The sequence below is a fragment of the Alligator sinensis genome, unplaced genomic scaffold (genome assembly GCF_000455745.1).
Source record: "Alligator sinensis unplaced genomic scaffold, ASM45574v1 scaffold135_1, whole genome shotgun sequence".
Classification (NCBI taxonomy): Eukaryota; Metazoa; Chordata; order Crocodylia; family Alligatoridae; genus Alligator; species Alligator sinensis.
The window spans coordinates 477806-503116 of record NW_005842293.1 but is presented as its reverse complement, the minus strand read 5'-3'; the positions used below and the strand labels follow the sequence as shown (position 1 = coordinate 503116).

Sequence of the window (25311 nt, the reverse complement as noted above, 5' to 3'; positions counted from 1 at the left end):
AAAGAGTGTGGTTAGTTTTACTTATTACCTCATCACACTGGTGACTCATTTATTTTGGAGCTGATTATGACTCCGAGGTCCCTTTCCACAGCTGTGCTGCTTAGAATGGTCCCTCCAAGACTACAGGAGTGCTGATAATTTTTCCTCCCCAGGCGCAGACTTCCTGAGAATTGTCTACTAATCTAGAAAATATTCTCTATTATAAATAGCATCTGACAAAATCCCTTTTTGCTTATGTAAGCTCATGCCTCCTTGCACCAGTTAGCACCTAAAGTGCCACCCTGCTCTAACTTTTGCCTGACTAACATGGCTAACTGCTTCCATTATAAATAGCTGTCCATAAAATGTCTCTGGTCCTTAAGGCTACTCTTGTGTTCCATGTTCCTGGGATATCCCCACTGAAGCTAGAGGATACATTAAGGAACATAGACAGAACTGCATAATCCAGAACTGAGCCTTCAACTCAGTGTAAAAATCCCATTAATAAGAAATTTATGACATCTGTAAACTATGTAATGAGGCAGGTCCCTTTAAACAGTGAAAGTAAAATCCTAAATCCATGGAAGTCGCTAGCAAAACTTCGAAATTTCATTTTGAGTGCTTAAAGCAACTTATTTTCACATCCAGCATTAGGAAATCACCTGGTGTTTGCTTGAAAAAACAAAACAAAACAGTAGTTAGGTTAAAAAAAAGGAAATCAGTTATAACAAGTACCAGCTCATATGCCATAGCAGGAAAAAACATTCACCTGTGGACTCAACTTCAAATTTACAAGTTAGAGTTAAGGGGGAAGATGTGGGCTGAGCTGCAGTTGCATCAGTTTTTCAAATAACAATCCAAGGCCACAAAACATCATTCTTTAGGGAGCTGGTTTTAAGCGGGAAAAAAGCAAATGCCCTATCCTGCCCCCCAGTATTGCAGTTGCTCTTCTCTCCCCTCCTAGAAGTGTCAGCTCCATGACTAAGCAGTATCCCTGAAGCGGATTTCAGAAATCAGGATGTGCAGCTAACTAGACATCCACGCACCCAAAACACTGTGATCAGGGAGAATGCTAGGAAGCTGGTTTCAGGAGGACTGGATAGGATTTGTCAAATGCTGACGTATAAATGCTCCCTGACGTATCAGAAGGACTCCTTCATTTATGATATGCCAGTTTGACATACGTAAGTTCATACAATCCCCTGGCAGAAGGCTTGGGAACACAACAGAGCAGCTGTATGCCTTCTGCTGATGTCCTAAGCCCCAGATTTCCCAAGGAACTTAAACTGAAGTCCAGGTGAGTTGTGATCATGACTTTCCTCACAGCACTTTTATCAACAGTAGTTATCAGCACTAGTATCTTGACAAAATTCAGATGAGAAGGAGGTAGATAGTTGCCCATCTAAAGTCCTGACGTTCTGACTGAATACGGGCTTCTTCAAACTCTTTCCTGGTCAGGCCGCAGCTGGAGTACTGCGTCCAGTTCTGGGTGCCACACTTCAGGGGGGATGTGGACAACATGGAGAGGGTCCAGAGGAGGGCCACCCTCATGATCGGTCAGACTAGAAGATCTACAAGGTCCCTTCTGACCCTACATCTATGAATCTATGAAACAACTGTGGACAGTTACAGCCTGTTGTTCAGATACCACCACCATCCACTCCAGGGTGGCTGCATTTCTATGGTTTCTGGATTGCTCCCCGCTGGTAAGAAGTTTACTGAGTGCTTTAGATATTTCTCAGTGGAAAATACCATCTAAACATCAGTGATTATTAGTGCCCCCATTGTTTATTATTCCCGATGTGGCTGTTATAAGGGTGACTGGCATGTTCTCATTTATATAACTGTGACTGGCAGCCTGTCACACCTCTGTTATCTATAATGGAAACCACACTATTCATATTTTTCTCTCCTTGTTTTCCACAAGGCATCCGTCTCCTAAATCACCTAAAGAAATTCCCCTCCTCCACTTAGACGCTGCAGGCAAAATTCAACAACATGTCACCCAAGCTGGAAAACATCAGCTTGTAATGATGCCCAGCTGAGCTGTGTTCAATCTTTTGGCTCTTGGAATTGGAGGATTCGGTATAATGGGTAAAGAAAAAAAAATTAAAAAAGAAGGCATAAGACAGAGCTGATCAGTGCCAACACTCTAGCTGCTATGGTAACATATTTGCATCAGCAACAAGAGCAAAAGAAATAGAAAGAGAAAGGAAAGGTCTCAGGAGTCACGATCTAGTTTTTCTTAGCAAAGATTTTAAACACTGGCCAGACTGGGATACTCAAATTATAATCATAATACACCATGAATAGTAAAGCCTGATACTTCTATAGCAGGTTTCTCCAAAAATCTCATAGCATTTTAAAGGCTGTAAAGACCAGAAATACCATCCCACAGCACTGACCTACGCATGTGAGTTTGGAAGGGAAGTCATTATGGAAGTTGCATTACCTTTTCTCACCATTAGACCTGATGCATACTAGCTTGTGGGCGAAGTTTTGCCCTATTTTTCTTGTTGATCCATTGCTGCCACCACATTTTCCATCTGTTGTGATTTGTGGACGGTTGGGTTGTACTGGCCCCCTCTCACTAATTACTTGCTTTGGTGGGCTTTGCTCAGGAATCCCAGTTACCACGAAGGCTGGCCCTCTGTGGTTCTCAGATTTGCCCATCTGATCCTAACCTTGACCCTACTCATTAGTCTTCTTTCCCCAACTTAACTGTCCTTTCTACCTTTGTGGCCACTTCCCTGTCCCCTCACTGTCATTCCTGTTGCTTATTCCTTTTGGAAGGATTCGAAATCACTTAAGAAAATAATAGAAATCATATCTAAGGCATAGCACCAGTCAGAACATGAGTTACTGTGCAAGGAGACACACCTCTGATGCACGTGTTTTATAGGACCAAACCCTGAACTCCTTACTCAGTGCATGATCAGTCCACACTGCTAGAGTTCCCACTGAAGCAAAGAACATGTCCGCTTTTGGAAGTCTCTTTACTGGGAAACATCTCAGAATATAAACCTAGCTTTATTCATGGTATGTTGCAAGATACACTTATTGCATTTAGCTGTTAATTTTCTTTCTGTGTTCCTGCTTTAGTGACTGCAAGTAAGAACCTACTGACAGGAAACAGGATAATCAGCAGTAATAAAAATAGAACTAAAATAATTAAGAGCATGTGGTAGGTTAAAAGCATAAATCCTGAATACTTCTCCCAACTTTTAGTTAAGTCCTTCAGGCAAAACATCCATGAGCTTCACTTGGGAATTTTGCCAGAATAAGTAAAGAATCCCTGCGTAAAGATGTCAGTACTTGACTTATTTACATACAGTCAGGAACAAATAGCATAATATTTGATTAATGGTTAAATAAGAAAAAAACCTCATTCAAATGTCAGAAAATCAAATACAAACCCTCTTTAAAAAAGATGCAAGCTCAAGATTCAGATGAGCTTACTCTTCTCAAGCCTGGGTTCTGCATGAACCTCTTCTGATTGGACAATGATTCCACCAGTTGCATGAATCAAAGGATACTAAAACTCTGATTGGTGATTTCAAAGTTCCATAAGTTTATCCTCAGGTCATCAGCTGACATGTAGGTTTCATAGTCACTATTTACGGATATGGAGTTGATGTGATATGTGTGTGCATTGGCAAACACTCTTCTGGGGGTGGCCTCCACCATTAGATCCATGGGCCTCAGCACAGGTACCTGGCAAGGCAAGGGAAAAAAGGAAAAGCAGGGTGTTAAGATTAAAAAAAATCTCAGAATTAAAGAGTTCATTGCAACTTGCATATCAGTGTACTCAGGCTCCTATAAACAAATGAAAGCCCAGTTTAGTTCATTTAAGGCACTGGCCACGTATAGGGGACATGACATGAATTAGCTTTTGCCTCAGGCTCAAGGCTTGAATCTGACCTAGATCAGTACTGTTTCACAGCAGTAGTTCATCCTGTGACTGTTTGATGCACTGTGTAAAATAGGTCGGTGGTCTTAGTCCAGTTCTCATTTGATAGTTGCATGTATCGCTAACATCACCATCTCAGCTGATACTAACCCTTTGTCTCTAGTCCCAAGGGATATGACCGTGCCCTACAAATTAATTCAAAACTCAGTAATAAGTTAGTATACATACTGCAGCCGGGAAACTGAGCAGTAGAAAAGAAACCAAATGTAGAAATCCTTTATTTTCAGAAAGCAGAAATTGGTCGGGTCAGTGAGTAATCCAGTGAAAAAGACCTACTACCCCTTATCCCACTGCCACTCTGGCCATGAGTTCCTCTTTGGTCTCTCATACAATTTCTGCCTCAGTTTTCCTATTTACTAAAAAAGAGACAATATTGATTTAATTCACAGGGCTCTTGTAATAAGACGTTAAAAGGTATAGATTTATGAGGCCATTTCAGAAACTAACGGCAATTGCAAAATAAAACTATTTTGTGGGCAGTGATCATTTACTGGACCACATCACTTTTCTACATATAGTTGTAATCAATGGGTGCATTCAACAGTGCTGCTATCAGTGTTCATTGCTGCTGTGTACTTTTCTACTTTGTCTCAGACATACAGCCATTTTGTCCTTAGTTTCTGAAACACCCTAAAGAAAACAAAACCAAAACCTGCTTTTTCAGAACTAACTGCTATACTGCGTTACTCTGAACAGCATATTTAAGGCTATGCAGTAAGACCCCTCCATCAGATCTACATGAGTGGAGTCCTGTTTCCACATTCAGGTTCATATACCAGAATGGTATTTTAGAGATAAATGTTTATACTTGGGTTTACTAGAATGCTCCTAAATGCAAGCACCTTTTATTTGTGTTAAATCCAAATATGTAAAAAGTAAAAAAAGAGAGAACATGACCATAATTTTCTCAATCACCTCCATTCAGCAATATCTTTACTGTCTGCTATTTAGCCAATGATTTTTAACAGGGACACCTCAGTCAGTATTGATTTTTATCTCTTTAATTCCATTAAAAAAATGGAATTAGAGACAAGAGAGAAAAACATAGAAACTATAAAGTAGATGATGATACAGGCAAAAAAGAAACTGTGACATGCAGTTTTTCTTTCACATTTATTAACTGGACCTCATGCAAGTCATCAGTGAATGAACTGAGGCTGTCAAAAACAGTGTATGCAAAGAAAAGCATAAGTAATATCATCAGCCATAACACTCTTAAGGCAACTTAATACAGTAGAAAGGTGTTAGCCTATGCTTCCTTTTGCCAGTAAACTATTCCCTCAAGCTACTTCATTACTGTGTGTATTATCTGTATACTGCCCAAAGAGATTTCACATGGCTGCTGAGGTGGGGATGGAGGTATGACAGCCAGGATCAAGTGACACTAGAACATAGGAACTGCCAGCTCAGAGCCTGAGCTTAATGTGATGAGCCTGCTTTCTAATTCAGCCTGACATATTCAATGATGCATCATTTGCTGTTGAAGGACTTTGCTCAGCCATCTGGGGACATGGTCTAGCATTTTGCTCAGAGACTGTAGGAAGCAAGCTGTCATTCAGACTGTCAGAAACATGATGACTTGCAAAGGTAAAGGGTTCAAGTGTAACACCAGGACTTTCTAGAAACAAAAATAAATACCAGCATGTAAAGGTTTTGGCATAAGATTTAATTCACCATAATGCTGATATGCAATAAAGCTACTTCTAGATTGTTATACTACATTCTCTAACCCCATCTTCATTGACATCTCCAAAGCCCATGCTAATGTCTGCAACAATTGGCGCTGGTAGAACAAACACATCTGTTTAAGAGTAGTGGTTATTCTCTACAACTCCAAATGTGGACCGAGTTACTCAATATAATTAACTTATTTGTATAGAAAAGCTTTCTATAAGCAAATTAGTTTTCAGGAGAGAAGGCTCCTACTAATGGTACAGTTACCATTTATCTTCAACTAATACAAGTCTCTACTGCAAGGATAAAGTCAAATTCTAGAGACTTTACGCATTTCTTACTTGCACGGTTTACAACACAAAGTCCTGCTGGCAGAGCTGTGTTGGCTATGAAAAAAACATATCTCACAGCCAATGCAGCTATGCCAGCAACTCCCTCCCTTTCCCTGCTCCTCCCCACTCTATGGCTAGGGACAGAAGTTACACATTAACCGGTTTAAGTGATCAGAAACTGGTTTAAACCTGTAACAGAACAGAAGTTCAGTGCACAGAAACCAGTTTCAAAATGGCTGAAACTGGTTTAAGATAAACCTGGCTGAATGTAGTATCAGACTTAATTTAGGTCAAACCGGTTTATGACACTTCTGTCCCAGACCCCTCCCTGGTTCAAGTTAAATCAGAGTCCCCCAGCATTCCAGCATTTTGCAGCCTTGGGCTGGGCTGGGCTGGGCTGTCTAATGCAGACTGAGGGCTGTCCCTGTCCCTCTGCTCCCTAGCTGGAGCAATGAGGGCTGACTCACTACCCCCCTTCTGGGATCTAGGGCCAGGAAGGGGGGTTAAACTTCTCTTCCCCTGAGTATGGAGCTGCCCTGCCCTGCTTACTTGGTGCTGGCTGTGACTGTGGAGTAGAAATGGAAGCAGGAAGAGGAAGCGATGAGCAAACCTACACAGTCCTGCTGTTGTGATTGTGGACTGCAAATGCCAGAGACCTTGGGGGCCACAGGAAGAGGAAGCAAACACACAGCCCATGCTGGCTGTGCCAGAGCCATGCATTAGCGCCCCCAGCTTCTGGCCTGAGCCACTGCAGGCACGTGGCTCCATTTCCTGAATCAAAAATGACTGTCTGTTCATTTGCTTAGCTTAGACTAACCTGCAAAGACCGAATCAATTCAGCCTTTTTGACTGCCTGTACTTAGCCTACGTGGACACATCTGGGATGGCAGGAGGTTTCTGTTCACAAAACTTGTGTCATTTGGGGCAAATGCTTCAATTCTGATTTAAAAAAACCCCACCTTTTGCCAGTGTAATTAAAATTGTATTACTGGATGAAGGAAACTTCCCGAGGGAGGTGGAGTGGCTGGAATGTACTGCTCAGCTGCTAGCCCCAGATGGTAAATGGACCCTTTGGGACTACTTCCAGCCGGTACAGAGCACCCTGGTTGTTTTAACCTGGGCTACAGTGGAGAATCAGGGAGTTATAACTGGTTGCTGGGTCTCAGATCCTCCTCCTTTTTTCTTCTCCTAGGCTGTGGATTGAGGGAAAGGATCCATCCTTTGTTTACTGCTTCTCTAAGCAGAAGGCACAGCCATGTAAAAGCCTTAGCCCCTGGACAGATACACATAAGTTGGTATAATTAGGTTTTACATCTGAAAAAGGGAGAAACAGCCCTACGCTGGTGTGACTCATATCTGGCATAGAAATATCCTGGAGAAACTCAGGGGTAAAACAATTTTACTACTGTACATTACATCAACATAGATGTCATCAGTCTGCAGCAGATCCCAGGAAAGTCATTTGCTCTATTATGTGCTCCTCTTCCACCTGGTGGTGAGGTGCTATAACGGTCCTATGATGGCCAGCAGGAGAGCTGGTTGTCTGTCTACCCTGGATCCCAGTTTATGTTCAAAGCCAATGTAAGTTACACTGGCATAAAGGTGTGGTATGTCCAGTCTTTTCCTGCTGCCCTTAAGCTGCCAGAGTCTGGCAATGCTGTTACCTAGTATTTGCTCTCCTCCTTCCTCTGCAGTGCAACAGGCAACCAAAGTGAGTGGGGTTCTTGGGGCTCCAACAAGGGCAGCAGCAGGTGATACCAAGACGGGTTATACCTCTCTCATCGCAACAAAGCATTTCAACCACGTTGCTTTAAAAATCACACGTGGCTCAAGAAACACATTATCAATTCCAAACCAAATACATATTTTCTTCTTAATACAGTTGTATTTATGAGCCACAGCTCTGATGCTGCTGTTATAGGCAGCTATGTGTAGAAAGGGAAGGGGGTGAAGAGATAGAAACAAACAACCATCAGAGGTAGGAACATTTGTATATTTTTAGAGATCCCAAAGAAACGAAATGCAGGTGATTTCTGCAAACAGTCCCATTTTCTTGCTCATTTTGACTGCACAGAATCTAAGCTACTTGGAATTTGTACTGAGAATACTTAGCACAAGGGGAAAAGTTTTTTTTTCTCTTTTCATCATCACTTGCGTTCATATATTCCTCTGAAAACAAAAGCTTGATCCCTTTCATTATCATACAGAGATGAAGCAATGAAAAGAAGATCCTTGGATTTTGTGAGAATGAAAGCAATTCTAGCTTTCCTGTAGAAAAGAGGTCAGGGAAGAAAGCAAGCCATTTGGCTTGGGAAGCCTAAGTAAAAAAAGTAAATCGTTAAGTAAAAAATCACTTCTGTCTGTAGTCTGTCCCCTGGCCAGTACTGGTTTGTTCTCTGCTATATATTTTCCAGTCCTCCATCTAGTCAAGGTTTAAAAGGTCTCAAGCTACATAGCTGCAGATGCTTCCCTTGGGAGACTATTCCAGTCTCACAGACCTCCTCATTACAATTCTGCTTAACATACAACAAATGGAGACCAAAAAAAACCCTATGGTCTGTTGTATTACTACTACAAACTACCTTGCATCCTGCAAAGATCTGCTATGCTGAATCGTAGCCACCAGAAATTTAAGGTAGAAGGCAATGAACTTACTCAGAATTATAGCACTTAGCAACTGTTAAATGAAAATGCCTAGTAAAATGTCTGGTCATTTGACAGCAATTAAAAAAAGCTTTTAAAAATATATATATTTTATAGCTAATTGCCCTTTTGTTAGCCTCTATCTAACCCAGACCACTTCTAGTTGCAGTGTCCTGACAATCTTGAACAATACAGAAGACTTCTAAATGCATTCCCTATTCAATTACTGAACTAACCTGCAGGGCAGTATCTGGTGTTATATATACCCATTATTAAAGGGTAATTCAGTGTAACAAACCGAATCAAGTACATACAAAGGCTGTCAAATAAAATAAACTGCTAACAAATTAAATTACTTTCTGTTTTCGGGAAGGAGAATGTCAGTCATTTTTCATCTTTAAAAATATATGTCTTAATTTTTCTTTTTGATTTTAAAGAAGGACCCCTCTTGCAATGCAGAGGCTATTGCACCTGTCTGATATGCATATGACGCTCAATCCTGTTCTCCTTGCCTTGCGAAGTCTTCCCCTTTCCCGAATTAATGAAGCACTAATCCTCCCATGAGCTGTAAAATTCATTTCTGCCATGGTTCAGTGGCAGTTATGGTTCAAAAAACAAGAGACCCAGCCCAGCCTTGGCCTCTTTTCATACTTCAGAATTACTTTTCTTTCCTCCAGATTCTGCCTTTAATCAAAAAGATCATGGCAGAGTTAATCCAATAAACATAATTATTATTCTCTGGTTATCATCAGGTTTCTTCCTTTTATTATGTGTTATGCTGACTGTCACAACATACTACCTTCTCCTGTTAGAGAAGAGCTTAGTGAGGCAGAATTTGTTTCTATATTTAAATTCTGACTAATGCTGCTCTACTGAATTTGCTTTCACTTATAACATCATCTCTCTCAATCCTCTCATGTTTAGATGTATGACCCAGCTTCTGGAGTCATGTGATTTTACATGAACTCTCACAAACAAAAAAGGCCAGCATACATTTTTTTTTCCAAATACACAATGACCGTTATGTCAGTCTCATGCTCTTTGGGACCAAGTTCACAATTTATAAATAGCAAACCCTTCCATGTCTCACAAATGTGTCAGGAACACTATTTTTTCATTTTATTGCTAGTGCAATTTCTGTTATAATTTCTCTTGTAATTAGTCCTCTCCTTTTGTGGTTGCAGTTTTAAAAAATAAGGGTGAAGCTTGTTCACTTATATACTTGTTCACACATATGGGAATGGGGTTGGTGATAACAAATGTGTGGCAAAGGTTAGAAATTAATGACCTAAAACAATTATCAATCTAGTATAATTCAAATCCTGCAGGATTCCCTCCTCCTGCTTAACTTAACTTGTTCTGAAAACTTCAAGTCAGGATTCTGCATCTCCGATGTAAGTAATTTTCAACAACACCTGAACTGTGTAGAACTTACAGAATTTGGGTGTTAAACAAATAAAGTCCACTGAAATTAGGGATGTGTGGAACCCAGGCCTAATGTTACTAAACAACTACAGAAATTAATATTGGACTGCCCCCTCATCTTGGATTGCCAGGGGCTGTGCTCCTTTGAAACTTCATAATGGAGTTTCCCCCACCAAGAAATTCTGCAATGAGGATGAATCAGTTGACTATAGGTGGAACTAAAATGGTGAGATATGTGCATGGCTCCATGGGTAACTCAAGTGAAAAGCCTTCAACAGAGAGCTTTTTGGCTCCCTGGTTCTGGTTATATTCCACATGCTGCAGCTCTGGCTTGCTGCAAATAAGCTAATGGCACTTATTCTTTTGTCTTTCACTCAGGGATCACCAAGCTTTTTATAGGTTGGAATGATAAACGAATGTGTAAAAGGGGTTTGAGATCCCTGAGCTTCTGAGTTTGTGACAAGTAATCTAAAAATGTCATTAAAAGAAAATCAGACTTTAACAGCAGCAGAAAATCAGTGATCTTCAAATAGAGTAGAACCTGGATCAGTTATATTTGGATGATTCTCAACCCCCTTAATTTTCAGGATGGGCCATTCAGCTGTTTACTGTGACTTTTACTTCAAAGGGTGCCATATCTCTGATCAGTGCCTCTCTGGAATACCTCAGCAGTCCCAGGCATCTAACTGGAGAAGAAGCAGCTTTTAAAATAAAAATTGCAGCAAACATCTGGAACACATCAGTGGTCCCACACAGATGCTTACTGTGGCTCTATGTAGTCCAAATTACTTTACAAACCCTGCTCTTCACAGAAAGATAAGGAATGTACTCCTGCAAATTATCCAGGTTCTACTGGACATAATGACACTAAAAAATACTCCAGCAAGAGAGGTACTGGATTATTCTTTCCATTTATAGATGGAAAAACTGAGACAGAGAGGGACACAGCAACTTGTGCCAAGTTGGACAGTGAGTCAGTGTCAGAGCTGGGAGTAGGCCCCAGGTGTCCTGGTTCTCCATGCCCTGCTCTATTTTCCCTCACAATTATTTAATATGTTATAGATACAATAGCTTGCCTTGCTTCTTAAGTGCATTTGGTAGTAGTAAATGCTTTCCTTAAATGCAGTCATATTTGAGTAGAGTACTTTTTGTGGGCAATGTTCAAATCTGCCTCTGAACTGGAAATCAATTATTTACGAGATGTAAAAGTCATGAGCAGCCTAGTTTCTTTATGGTAGCAAATAAAAAATTGCAGTGGTGACCTGCTGGTTTGTCTCTGATCATATACCTGCACAGTACTCAGGGTTCAAAAAATTAAGCAACTTACAAAAGGTCTGATAGCCCTGAGTACAGATTTGTAAAACTGCAATTCTTCTTGTGTCCTTGTCATAAAATAGATGAATTTCCAGAATTGATGGCTCTTTCTGTTGCTGCAGCAAGGTCCTACTTCTTACAAGCCTTATCAAGGAGTCAGCAAGCGAGAAGGTGCTCCATAGTCTGCACTTCACTACACTTGTGTATATTTGTGTCATTAGAGTAGCCCCATTTGATCATGTTTGTTTTTGACCTCTTAGTCTGTGTGTGTGTAGGTGATTCAGGCATCACCATGTTGGCCAGTCTAGATCAACTGCTCTGGGAAGGTCCTCCTGGTGTTCCAGATCCATTTCAAAGCATCTGATTGTGCATAATCTTTCCTTCCATTATCTCAGTCAAGCCCTGTCAGCCGTCATGTCCAATGGATCAAAACTGGTCACAAAACTTTTTTATACTTTAAGCCATTTAGTTACTTCTTTGGGACCATAGAAGACCCCATTCTATCTGCCATGATCTTTCTTTTTGGCGCGCTACTTTTTTTTCCTGATACCAAGCAGTGCAATGCCAGCCAGTAAGTACAGGCTACCCTTTGGTGTTGACTTCAGACATCCTGTTACTCCATGCTAGCTGTCATTTAGAACTAAGTCTAGTTTCTTGGCATGAATTGATCGTTCCCATACTAGACACGCATACTCTGCAGTGGAGTAACACAAGGCAATAGCAGTGGTCCATAATGTAGCTGGGTTTGCTCCACTCTGACATGACCAACATTTGAAGTATGTTGTTGGAAGTGCTACTTCCATCTTTATGCTTGCTTTGACAGTAAGTGTTCCATCCAGTGCAACCCCCAAGTACACAGGGTTTGGATGATTAGTCACTGGGACTCCATCCAAGGTGGTGTTTAATTTCCATTTGGCTCCTCTATGGCATAGGTGAAAAGCTGTGACCTGTGTCTTAGTTGGTTTGGCACAAAGCTGGTTCTTATTGTTGTAATCTGAGAGGTTGTGCAGTGTACATGTTAGTGTGTTCTCGACAGTGACAAAGTCCTTCTCTTGCGGCATGATGCATAGAATATCAGCATATATGAAGCTCCTCCTATTACTCTGTATGGGTTGGTCATTGGTATATATAATAAAAAGGATTGGTACTAACATACTACACTGCGGGAGGCTGTTTTGTTGTTGTCTCCAGTGGCTCCAGATCTTGCACAGTTTTACGTAAAGATGTCCATTCTTCAAAACAGATCTTGTTAGTTAGGGCTGTCCCTGCTGCAGTAGTATCTTCTGAGAAAGGATCTCTTTGAAACATTTGCTGGTATTTTTTGTATTTGGCTGCTAGTATGGGAGTGAACCCTGGCATATACTCAGTTCTGCATCCCTGCGGTATATATACACCTCTTGGAGGTGTTGTACAGTGCATTCATAAAGAGGTTGTCATTTTCCAAAACTGGTTCGATGTGTGTCACTTTTTTGTCAAGGTCTTCAGGAAAGCTTCTTCAGTCTACTTTCTTAAAATTGAAGCGTCTACCTTTACGCACACAACACACCCCCCTCCCACCCCCCTAATATCCCAGGTGTATCAAGGAAGCAAACTCAGGCTTCATTGCGGAAAACTGCATTCACAAGCACCAGGGGGACTCCATGCTCCACTCCGGCCACAGCACGGGCAGGGGGCTGCAGGTTGGGAGTGAGGAGCCCTGGTGGGGAGGACAGGGGGAGGGGGGGGTCTGCAGGTCAGGAGTGAAGGGCACCCTCATGGCTGAGAGTGAGGGGCACTGGCAAAGTCAGGAGTGAAGGGCACCGGCAGAGATGGGGGGCTGTGGGTTGGGAGTGAGAGGCACCAACACAGCTTGGGGGGGTGGGAGGCTGAAGGCTGGGAGGGGGACCAGCATTTCAAGGCTGCTCAGCACCACAAAGCATCAGGGGGAACAGCCAAAGCGGGACCTATGTCCTGCTGAGCAAGGGGGGCAGGGAGAGCTCTGATTTTCCATGATAAAAAACCCCAAATCAAATGCCAAAATATATAGGTATTTAGAATGTATTATAATGATTGAGGCAGTGGTAGGCTTCCAAATTGTTTTAAAATTGTAAATAAATCCATAAACATTGTATTCAACTGACACACACACATTTCATTTTAATTGTAGAAAAACACAGATTTTGGATTTTTTAATCAGAGAATTTGGGATTTTTAAACAGAGAAAACCAGGATCCCTGCTAATAACAGCCTGGCCAATTGTTAGGAAACCTAAATATCCAAGCTGAAGAAATGCAGTTATTACACATAAGAGCAAGGGAATACTGGAATATTTCAGGCACTGCAGCCAACACCTCTCACTGCAGTCTATGTTGTACATATAATAGCACTTCTGTAGGAAATGAGGATGATGAAAGTCTTGAGATATCTGAAATCCCATTTTTAATAATTATAGTGGGATACATTCTGCACTTAGCTGTGTGGGTGTAGCTCCCACACAGACAAACCCTGTAGCTAATCATGCCAGGAAAATTAAATATATCTATTAGTTTAGTGGATTGCTTTTTGCATCTGTGTTACTTAGAGCAGAATTTGTTCACTCCCATTGCTACCAGCCAAATATAAAAAATACCAGTACTTCAGTGAAAAATGAGTCTATACATGAGGGCAGAATTTCACCCAGTGAAATTACAACAGCTGAAGTCCAGACTAGGCCTTGTTTTTTTTTAACAAGAAGGAAAAACATAATTCGGTTATAATTGCAAAACAGCAGCACTAGTTCTTTGAGGCCAAATCTTGTGAGGTGCTAAGCATATTCCATCAACTAAGTTTCTCTCTAGATTTTATTCTAGAGTTTTATTTTTTTAATTCCCCAAGGCAGGTTATTTGCTGTCAGCAGTGCACATAACTGCCAATGATGGCTGCAGATTAATATTTTGCAGACAGAATATGTATCAAAGACTATTTTCATGGCAGACTTACAATTTCATGCTCTCTCTGACTTTGTCTTATTGGGCTTTTTTCACGAAGTGAGAGAAAATACCTTCCTGCATAAAGATAAACTTGCTATCTAATTACCAGTGCATGTAATCTATAATTCTGCCAGTTTCATGTTTTCCCTAGACATTTCCATCCCCTCTAAACATTACATTTACACTAATGCTATTTCTTTTATCATTTATTACTGATGATTTTTTCATACAATTATATGCAAGTGCAGAGACATTCTAGTACATCAAACAGCTGTATGTTTGCTGGGAACAGTGAGCCTGTGCTGCACTAAACTATTAATGTCAGGCTGCCCAAGGGGCTATGGCTCGTAGCTGTGGATGAGCAGCAAAAAGATAAGCAGGTTTTGGAATTCTGCTAAGGGAACAAGAGCTTGTCCATATTAAGGTTCATCACAAGGGCCACAAAGTCCATCAGCTAGGTCCGTTCCTTTGTGGGATGAATAAACATCCATGGCCTGATCCTATCATAAGCTGGAACAGCGGTTGTTCAAAGGCTTTTTGAGGCTGGCTGCTGGATCAGAGTGCTGAGTTTGAACTGGACAAAGATTAACAATTCAGTGTCCTTAACAGCTTGAAAAATACGGTCCCCAAAAGAGGTACAAAGCAGTGAACCCACTAGAGTACAGACTCTCTTAAACAGATTTGAATGACCTGATTGGCCTTTTTTGATGTCATACTGTCACAATGGTCTATCGTCAGGAGCTTATCACTGACCAGAAGAGAAACATCCATGGTCCCTTATGCAAACTGGGTAAAACAAAAAAGGCAGAGGGGGAAGACAATAGAAACTAGTATCTCAGTAGCTCAACTTACACAGTAATATTTAAATGCTCTGAAATAAAAGTAGCAAAAACAAAGATGCAAGGAGATCTAAACGTCTATCCCTGCTCTGCTACTGACTCACTCCCTGTCCTTGGGCATGTCAGATAATCTCTCTGCTTCTATTTTTCCATCTATAAAATGGGCGTATAGAGTCTTATCTGTTCCAGATGGGTGTTTTGAAGTTTAATGCTGAAGCTTCACAATTCTTTCATATTCAGACTTGTGACCAGTGCCCAGTAGGTATTCAGATATAGATATTTTAACGCAACCTGTTTTCATTTCTGCAAACTGGCCACCTGAGCCTGGATGATAGATGCAAGTCTTTTGATATGCTCTTTGCTCTTTATCAGACTGTAGCCACAGTAGTGGCATGCACAGTAAAGATGGTAAGGCTGATGCTGCCGAGCAGAGGAGGCAGTGCATTTGCTTTAATGAATGTGCTTAGCGCTTCTTGACAGATCTGCCAGCAGGAGTCCTGTTGAGCTTTTCAATTACTGTTTCACTATAGAGCAGGCTCTTGGCACACTGAATTGCTTCAGCACCAGCACACATGCAGATATTCAGAGCACACCCACAGCTAATGGAATCAAAACTGGCTGGGAAGAAAAATAAAGCAATATTTCATTGCTTGCTAAGATCCAGCCTCCCGTAACACGGCCAAGCTCTCCATCCCCGTGGCAGCATAATACAACACAGAGGGGTGGAGAGCAGGAGGGGGTAGTAGAAAAAAAGAGGTAGGCAGACTGGCACACTGTTTGCATGCCGCATGCAGGCTCCAAAAGCTCCCTCTCTTGCTTTTAGTCAGAGTTCGCTGTGGTTGTTCCTGAATGGGGTAGAACAGGGTTATTTCCCTTTTGTTATTGCTCCATTATATCTATGCTACTATTTTGTTCTGGGGAGGGGGAGCAGGGAGGAGAAGAAGGGATTTTGATAAGGACACAGCAGTAGAAGGGTGCGAGAGAAAATTCAACTCACATAGAATGAAATGACTGCTCTGAGCAGGGCCCAGAGGGTCTCTCCCCACTGGGGAAAGTATTGCCATGCAGACCATCTCCTGCCACTCAGAAATACTGTTTATAACGGGGCAAGAGCTTCTAGGCCTGGAGGCATCAGGACCTTTGGCACTGCGACGCTTACAGACACTGAGGTTGGCTTCCTTTAGCTCTAAAATTCATCCTCAATGACACAGTTTGCACAACAGTTGAGAAAAGGAGCCAGGAGCCCTTTCCCCAAAGAGGCAGCTTGCATGCCAGCATTGCACTCTTTGTGCTTAACTGTGCTTTATTAAAGACAGAGAAGAGGTAGGCAGGTTGGGACATGCTTGTGCGGGGGAGATTATTTCGGCTGGAGGACTGCTTAACAAGTTTTGGTGAGCTGTCGAGGGCCGCTAGGGTAGCCCCACCCCTTGACAGTTGCTCCGCCCCCCTGGTTGTCATCTTGGGACTGAAAGTCCCAGCCCTAACCCCTGACCTTTGCCACCAGAAGTCCCTCTCATTGCCCCCCAGAAATACTCCTTTTGGGAGGGAGGGGGGTTGCCATCTTGGAACCAGAAAACCCCCAAAATCATACACCAAAGTCAAACACCTACTATAACATATTTTAATTTTATTACAAAAATATTTGTCATGATTTGTGTTTACATAGTGTATATAGAGATGATTGCATAATCACTCAAAAATAAAGTCTTAGTCTTGTATATTGTGTGTGGGGGTCTGGGGTGTGACTGGGGTGGTGAGGTGTGCATGGTGGGGTTTGTGTGTGTGTGTGGTGGGATGTGGGGGGGGTGTGTGGGGGCCAGTAGGGTATGTTGGAGATGTGCATATGAGGGAGGTCTGTGGGAGCAGGGTGTGGGTGTGTGGCTTTTGTGGGGTGTAAGGGATTGTGGCAGGGTGTGGGAACCCCCCATGCCCTCCCCTTTGGTATGCACAGCCCGCATTGACAGCAGCAGGAGCACCAGCAGGTGGCAGGTGCTCATGCCTGGCGCAGGTGCTGCCACCTGTTGGCGCATGGCTCCAGCCAGTGCTGCACACAGGAGGGAGGAGCACAGCTTGGCTAGGCTGCCTCTATTGCTGGGGTTCCCTGTGCACGTGTGCAGCTCTTGCACTTGCTCAGCACAGAAGGGAAACGCTACACACTGAAGTCCACTGCCTTCCCTGCCCCTGCCACACAGGTCCTGGGACTCTGCTGGAAGTGGAAGGGAGGCCTAGACCTTGCTTCCTCACCGACCCCCAGGATCTGCATGATGGGGTGGGGAAGGCAGCGGGCTCCAGTGCATGCAGCTTCCCTTCTGTGCGCTGCCAGTGCGAGAACTGGATTTGCATACAGGGAGCACTGTGCGACAGAGGTGGCCCAGCTGGGCTGTGCTTCTTACCCTCACATGCAGCAGTGGCTGGAGCTATGCACCACTGGGCGGCAGCACCTGTGCTGGGCACAAGTGCCTGTCTCCTGCTAGTGTTCCTGCTGCCGGGGGCTCAGTGCGCTGTGGAGGAAGGGTGTGGGGCATTCCCCTCCCCCCGCCCCCCCCACTCTCCCTCACACCCACACCCTGCCCACCGGAGCTCCGTGCTCCTGCTGCCTCCCCGGGTGCAAGCTCCATGCTGCCGCCAGTCCCACGCTCTGCACTCCCGCCCAGCTGCAGTTCCCCCTCTGCCCCCACCACTTCCCTACCTGCTGCCCAGAGCGAGAGGGATGCTGGGGTAGCCGACCAGGTCCCCTGGCGGCTGCAGCAGTGGCAGCAGCAGCCCTGCCTGGAAGCTGCCTGCTGACTGGGCCAGGCCCTTCCACCCACAAGGGTGGGAGTGAGAAGCAATGGAGCAGGGGCGGGCAATTATTTTGGGCGGAGGGCCGCTTACTGAGTTTTGGCAAGCCATCAAGGGCCACATGACAGGAAGATAAATATTAATTTTCTAAATTTTTTAGGGGCCCTGTGGGCCGCGTTTTGCCCACCCCTGCAATAGAGTATGTTGGCAGAGGTGTGTGTATTACCTCTTGGATGGAAGAGCTGGGCAAGGTACAATTAGTTGGCAGGTGCTCGCAGGCTGGATGAAAGTGCTGGCCCGCAGGCCATATTTTGCCTGCCCCTGTGCTTGTGGCATACCCCTCCATTGTGCATATTTCCTCTCATACCTAGCACAGGGGGGAGCTCATGCTACTCTGCATTAAAGTAGGTCTTTGTTATCACAAGCAAAACCTAGAGACAGGCCACTTCTGCATCTCTACTTTGGCTCCACCATGCCGATTTATGAGGGTGACTGAAGGAAATGTGGTTGGACATTTAAGCTCTCCGGAGATCCAGTGCGCTTGTTAAATGTTCTGAAAGCCCCAGTGTAGACTAGGGAGACCCCCAGAGCTGCAGTAGAAAACACGACACAGAGCATGTCTGACCCCAGGCTCTCTCCAGAGTTTAGGACCCTAACTCAGGGCTGCACACCAGGTGCCTACTCTGCTCAACACAGCACACAGACCTAATCACTACACTGTGAGGTCCGACTTCCTCTGACTTGCTGTTCTGGCCCCATGCATTCTTGGCTGCTTCAGACAGGAAGGTGCTCCCATGCTATTACATAATCCAGCAGGCATTATGGTGGCAGAGTGTCAGAAACTCAGATCTCCCACTTTCTGGCTGAGTGCTCTGTTTATAAAGGTGGCTGTTGTGCAAAGGTCACCATTTCTTCATCCAGCTGTGTTTGTGAGCTAAACTAATACTGCCTGCTGTATTTTGTACTGAAATCAATGCTGCTGGTGCATGTTGGTCACAGTATCCCTATCAGAATCAGGCGCAGGAGGGACTTAAAGCCTGCTCCACCTTCTGTTTGGTTTACAGCGAAGCTTAGGTTGAAGCTAGGTGACCAGCTGCACCTTTAGGGCACTGGAGCCTATGTTTAGGCATGTAGGAATCTGCTCAGTGTTCTGTTTAATTTGGCTACTGCACTTATTTCCTTTGGCCTCTTCTTTTGACTGTGACATCACTACATTGTACAGGCCTGAAGTTTTGACAGTCATAACTAATGCTGCCAAAAAAAGTAAAAACAATCTGAAATCATGAGTAAAAGCACCAAGCTTGGTTTGCTGTCACTCACATGTTCATATCTTCTGGGAAACTGCCAAGTATTTGTGAAAACATTTTTGAAGCCCAAAAGAGAAAAGAACTTAGGTGACTAATCATGCAACACAAATAGTTAAAGAAACACACCCGTATTTGCAAACAACACAGACAGACTGGAAATCATTAGCACCAACTCCTCAGTCAGTACTCCTGAATAAAGAAAATAATATTTAGGAAAAAAAAATCACCAACCCAATAGGTACAGTGATCAAAACATGAATTATTAAAAAGAAAAAGCAGTTCAAGTCATTCTAGGTTTCTAATTTTTTGTGCGTCTGTTCTATCATGGCACTATTTTTAATTGAGGATTCTTGTAAAATTATCAGTGATAATTAAACTATCTGTCCTCAAGTTATGAAACAGATTTGCAATTATCCAAGACTTGCTAAGTCTTTTGTTAAGTTCCAAAACGGGTATGCTAAATCTCAGTTTTATGGACTGGTTACAATTTAACTCCACAAAGGATGCAATTTTTAAAAATGTGCTTGCTTATGTATTTTTCCCATCCAAAAAGAGCAAATGTCAGTAGAAGCCCATGCAGCAGCTTTATAGGTTTCTCCACTTTTGATAAACAGGGAGAATTATGCAAAGGCACAGTTGAATTATCAAACACAGATACACAGCAATCTAATTCCATCTGATAATTCTGGCTGGCACATTGTTTTTATAGTACGCTTAGACATAGATATTGACACTGTAATTGGCGTGAAAAAACAGTTGAATAGGAAAAAAATCTGGAAGGTCAACTCTGGTCATCAGCACTTCAGGAGGAGTTTACCAATATTAAATGGATGAATAATGAGTTTGCACCAGAGAAGAAAAAAGCCAGCGCATGGCCCGGGGAAGAGCAAAAAAAAAAAAAGAGAGATATGAAGGAAAAATAACCTCTCTTTCTTCTTTCTGCAAGCTGAAGCATTACTGGCATGCTGTTGATAAAGGATTAAAACTGGAAGGAAGATATTAAAATATTTTTCAAATTTAATTCCATTTCTAGAAACGCGCAGGAAACAGCCCTGCAACTCTCTGGCTACAAGTAGAGGTTTTGGCATCCTGGCCAAACTCCCAATACATGTAATTACATCTTCTGCCTCCTGATACCTGGATCCCCGATACCTCGTTGTTTCAGTTGTAAGTGATACTCTTTAATCCTGAGAGATCAGTTAACTGGACATACAGCTGCAGATCAGTTTGGAGCATACTAGCTATTCCCTCCTTCCCTCCAGCCATGCCCTTTACCCCTGATATGTCAGCAGCAGGGAAGGTATGTGTTGTAAAAGCTCCTTTTCACTAGCTCTCAGCACTTGATTGCTACCCTCAAAAACAGGGTGACCCTTGTTACACAAAGCTAACTGATTTTATGGTCAGATTACATGAGGAGGGTTGTAAACGGTGGCCACATTATACCAGGTAACCAGGGCCCTGGCCTTTTTTCTTTATGGAGAGACAGTACTTGACAAGTGACAAAAATCAAGCGAGTCTAAGCAAGTGCACTTCATAGGTCACAAACACAATCCAGTGGTTTGGCTTGGGGTGAAGAGCAGACTAACGAACTGTCCTGCTCCACACTATAAAGGTATTTAAGCAAGTCTGCCCCATTAGCCCCAAACCACCAGAAGTACATTCTGAGCTCAGCTGAGCATGCAGATATTGCACATACAACTGCTTTATAGCAATTTGAGTAATGCAAATTGGGATTTTTTTTTAATTTCTGTAGCGGTGGTTTGATGATGATCTGATTGTTTGAAATTGATTAGTTCTGCCACATGCATTTTATAGCACTTCATTCTTTTTAAAAAGCCAAATGTTTCAAATTACTCTGGTCGCCATTTAAATGATAATGTTTTTTGAGAATACAGAAAAAAAGAAAAGAAAATACAAACCTCTGTACTGTAGAATAAATACTCATCTGACACCACAGACAAAGCCACTGTGCTAGCAGAATAATAATTTTTATCAGAAGCATCTTTTCCCCTGTCTATAGCAAACTGCTGATTTTTCAAGAGCACGTAGATGTGTGCATGGTGCAAGGGGAATAAAATACAAATTCTCTATAAAACTGTCCCCAAAAGCCCAGAAATTTGCATGCTTTGACAAGGGAGGTATAAAAACATTTATGATGGATTTTGTTAGGATTAAGAGAGTGAGATGGCAGCTCTTAATCAAAGACAGCTTCATGACAACAACCCAGGGGTGGAGCATTACTACATATGCTAAGCACAGCCATGTGGCACTTTGTGCAATTTACTTATCATATTTGGATGTGTTTGAGTGAAACTAATGGCTGCTGCAATTTATACTGAAGTCATGAAGGACTTATTGCCCCATCAATGTACACAAGTGTATGGGAGCTGCTGTGATTAGTATTTTTTAGAGTTTTATTTGTTAATGCTCCTGAAATGTAATGGGCTGACAGACTTAGAGGCCAAAGTCCTCAGTGTAGCCACAAAGGCTGCAAACAGAAATGCAGCTCCTTGGTCTAACTCACGGGGCTTCACAGAAAGTGGTGAGCACTGTTCCCAGTGCACACAGACAGAAATTAAATGAAGGCGCTCTATTTTGAAGTGCCTTCATCTGAACCCTCATACAATGAGGTCTCAGACTCCTGCAGGATCAGGCCCTTTTAAAGTGGTCTGCAGCCGTGCATCTGTGTTTGATCATGGCTGTAGACCGCTTTCTGGGGCCAGACTGGGTGAAAATTGTCATGTCTGTCTGCACCCAATAGCAGCAGAGCACCGATAAAGCCAGTGCTTGTTTCGTGCCAACCTCCACCCAGCCAAGGGATTGCCTACAATGGAGCAGCTGGGATTTATTCCTCACTTATTCCTCCTTCCTTAGCCTCACTCCTGAGATTGCTATTGAGCCTGCAGACTGCATCGGTAAGTGTAGACATTTGCCCACTGGGAACTGGTTCAGGATCTCAAACAGACATCAGATATAAACGTCAGTCATCAACCTGGACAAAGATGAAAAACAGTGACCTTGAGCAACAGTTTTCTTATTCTATTAATAATAGCCAGAACAATCAGCTTTTAAGAGGCCAGCCAGAGTTATATTTAAAATACATTGGGCCAAATTCAAAAGCACAGGTTCAAAAAATATGTAGGTTGCTTTCAATGGTATGGATCCAATTTTGGATTCCAGTGGGCAGAATATGCAACAGAAGAAAGGTTTATGTCTCAAGCACAGTGAAACGGGGGGGAACAGACAGTGCTGGAGGAAAGGGAGTAGTTACAACCATGTGTGATAGCAGGCAGGGAGAGTAAGAGGGGACCAAAGAAAAAATTCTAAGCAATTGCTCACAGTTTTTCAGGCCACCACACAAAGGAGACCGCAGTGTAGTCTGGACCAGCTGGGTTAGATTCCTGAAACCAAACGAATTCCTGGTTTAATTCTGCTAAATAAATGAAATTGCATCAAGGATGAATTTCACCTCTCTGAGCAGGAAGAGACTGAAAGCACTGCAAAGATTCTGCACTGAAGGGAGTTTCTTTCAGTAAAGGGAACCGCTAGAGTTGTGTTGAGTGTGGCTTTTAAAGGAAATCCATCTAGCTCTCAGCCAGACTTTGGCTTGGATATGGGGACTTAAGTGATGAATGCAATATTTATATCTATGGAAAGGTAAAAGGCTACAGAATTTTTTTCTTCTGCTAGGGGAAGAATAGGAAGAGATGGCCTCAGCTGCACAAGAGAGAGCTAACAAAGTTACAAAAAATTGAGACAAGGCTTTCTTTCCAGTGAAGATGCAAGTGAAAGGGAAATGCTAGTAAGGGAATAACCATCTCATTGTGACAGAGGAGCCTACAGTCCCATTTTATTTCAAAGAAAATCTATTACTTGTTCACCCATCTCACATGTCTCCTTAGATTACCCAGAGCTGTATTTTCATTGTGTTTGTATAACATACTTTTCATTTCTTCCTTGGGTCCCTGAGGATTTCAGCAACAGAAAGGGTACATCCTGGCATATTTTATATACAAGAAAGAAATTCCTTCTCGAACAGGAAAACAAAATGCAGCACTGGCCAGGGAAACAAGGTTACTTGCATCCTTTGTCCACCTGGCTTGTTGCAGAAGTGCCCCTGGCTGGAGAATACAATGAGAGTTGTGAGTTGGGTGGAAACTCACGGTTGTGTTATGGGCACTTTTTATTAGCATGGACTGCAAAAAATGTGGTTACAGAGATTCTTTTTAGAAAATATCCCTAGTTTAGGAACCTCCCTGTTAGACTCGAAGTCAAGCGAGTCAGCTCCATGTTACTCTTCAGGTGGCATTCCCAGAAAAAAGTCAGAGTAAAACTTGGCCCACAATATTTAAGTCAATATAGGACTAACCTGTGGCAGTGCAGGCTAAGGTGCACTATTGACAGCCCAAAGATTGCAAGTTTGAGGCCACAACCAGTCAGCTTCCAACAATTCTATTTCCAACTCTAAATACTTTGTCACAAGGGCATGAAAAAGGAAAGGAAGGCGCTAAAGTGTGATGCTCTTACTCGGATTTAGTTGTACTTTGGTTTATACATAGTCCCACTAAAGTCAATGGGACTTAACACAAGGTAAACTATTACTCATTGCGAGTAAGGACATTATAAATATATCCTGTAATATGCATCCTAATTTGTATGCTCTATACCAGATTTTCCTACGACTTCACTTCATTCCTTGTATGGAGGTATAAGTTACATTAAGAAAATCTCGGCATGGCAAAAAAATCAGAACCAATTCCACCCCACAATTTGTCAAGACAGTTCATAGGCATAGGAAACGCTCCATAATCAGCATGTCCCTTTTTTTTGATGCAATGATGCTTCTGCTGTTAGGTAAGCCATTAATATCCAACTTCGGCTGTTAGTAAAGGCCAGGGAAACAAAACGACTGAGGAATTGTACCAATGGACATTCATCTCTGTCTTCCCTCAGGACAGTAGGCTCTATTCCTCTCTGCCTCAGTAATGGACAAAATCCTGTTTTAAAGGGGAACTGAAGACTTTTTAATAAGGTTCCACACTGGTAGCCAACCTCAGAAATGCCTTTTTTTTTAGTATCACACAGAAAATTGAGGCAATGATTTATATGTTGCGAGCCTTTTTGACATGTGTACTGCATCTTGGGTTTCTCCAAGGCTCAGAAACTAATCAGAAGCTTATCTTTCCCTTTGTGTAATGGCAAGCTGTCAGCTTCCATGACCCTCCAAACAATTCAATAAATGACACTAACGTTCACCTCAGAGACAGAACGTCTTGATACTCTGCATGTTCAATCCAGGCCGGCTCCTACAAGCAGCATACAGTGACGCGAGGGTGAGGGCTACACTTCTGGAGCTTACAGGACTCCATTTACTTCATTAATTAAAAATACTCGCTATCCACTTAGGATGACCCTGAACTTCCACGGTGCACCCCTGTGGCAGCTCAGACAACTGTTCAAGAATACTCACCTGCTGGCTCAGTGGATTACAAAGATCCATGTCCTCTATAGGTCACTTTATTGGGTTTATACACATCTAAGTCTCCCAAAACAGATTTCACAGAAGTTTAGGGCTGGAAGGGACCTCATGAGATCATTGGGTCCAACCCCCCTGCTCTGGGCAGGAAAGACTGCTGGGTAGGCCCATGCGAAGTGGCAAGTATTTGCTTCAGATTTGGCTGATTTGGAGGGACAGTGATTCAATTTGGAGATTCAAATCACTGTCCAGATTTGATCTGGACGAATTGGATCTGAGGATTCGGTGCCACGTGGGCTGGAAGGGACCTCATGAGATCATTGGGTCCAACCCCCCTGCTCTGGGCAGGAAAGACTGCTGGGTAGGCCCATGCGAAGTGGCAAGTATTTGCTTCAGATTTGGCTGATTTGGAGGGACAGTGATTCAATTTGGAGATTCAAATCACTGTCCAGATTTGATCTGGACGAATTGGATCTGAGGATTCGGTGCCACGTGAGAGATTCAGCCATAGACTGAACAGGCAGCTGACACAGCTGCCTCCAGCTGCTAAGTCTGTTGGGGTTGGGGGAGTGGAAAGGGAAGGGGCATGGAAGAAGGAGGGATTAGGGTTGGGGCTGGGGGAG

At 42.9% G+C, this 25311-nt stretch overlaps 1 protein-coding gene and 1 long non-coding RNA gene across 4 annotated transcripts in view; one reads left to right on the top strand and one right to left on the bottom strand.

Moving 5' to 3' along the window:
- PPP2R2B (protein phosphatase 2 regulatory subunit Bbeta) overlaps positions 1–25311 on the bottom strand; it is a 162654-nt gene that overhangs the window by 23361 nt on the left and 113982 nt on the right. The window contains exon 5 of the mRNA XM_006028165.3: positions 3516–3693. Within this exon, the coding sequence (XP_006028227.1) occupies positions 3516–3693 (178 nt within the window). The remainder of the gene's footprint in view (positions 1–3515; positions 3694–25311) is intronic.
- LOC112551017 overlaps positions 1–25311 on the top strand; it is a 199491-nt gene that overhangs the window by 79632 nt on the left and 94548 nt on the right. The window lies entirely within an intron of this gene.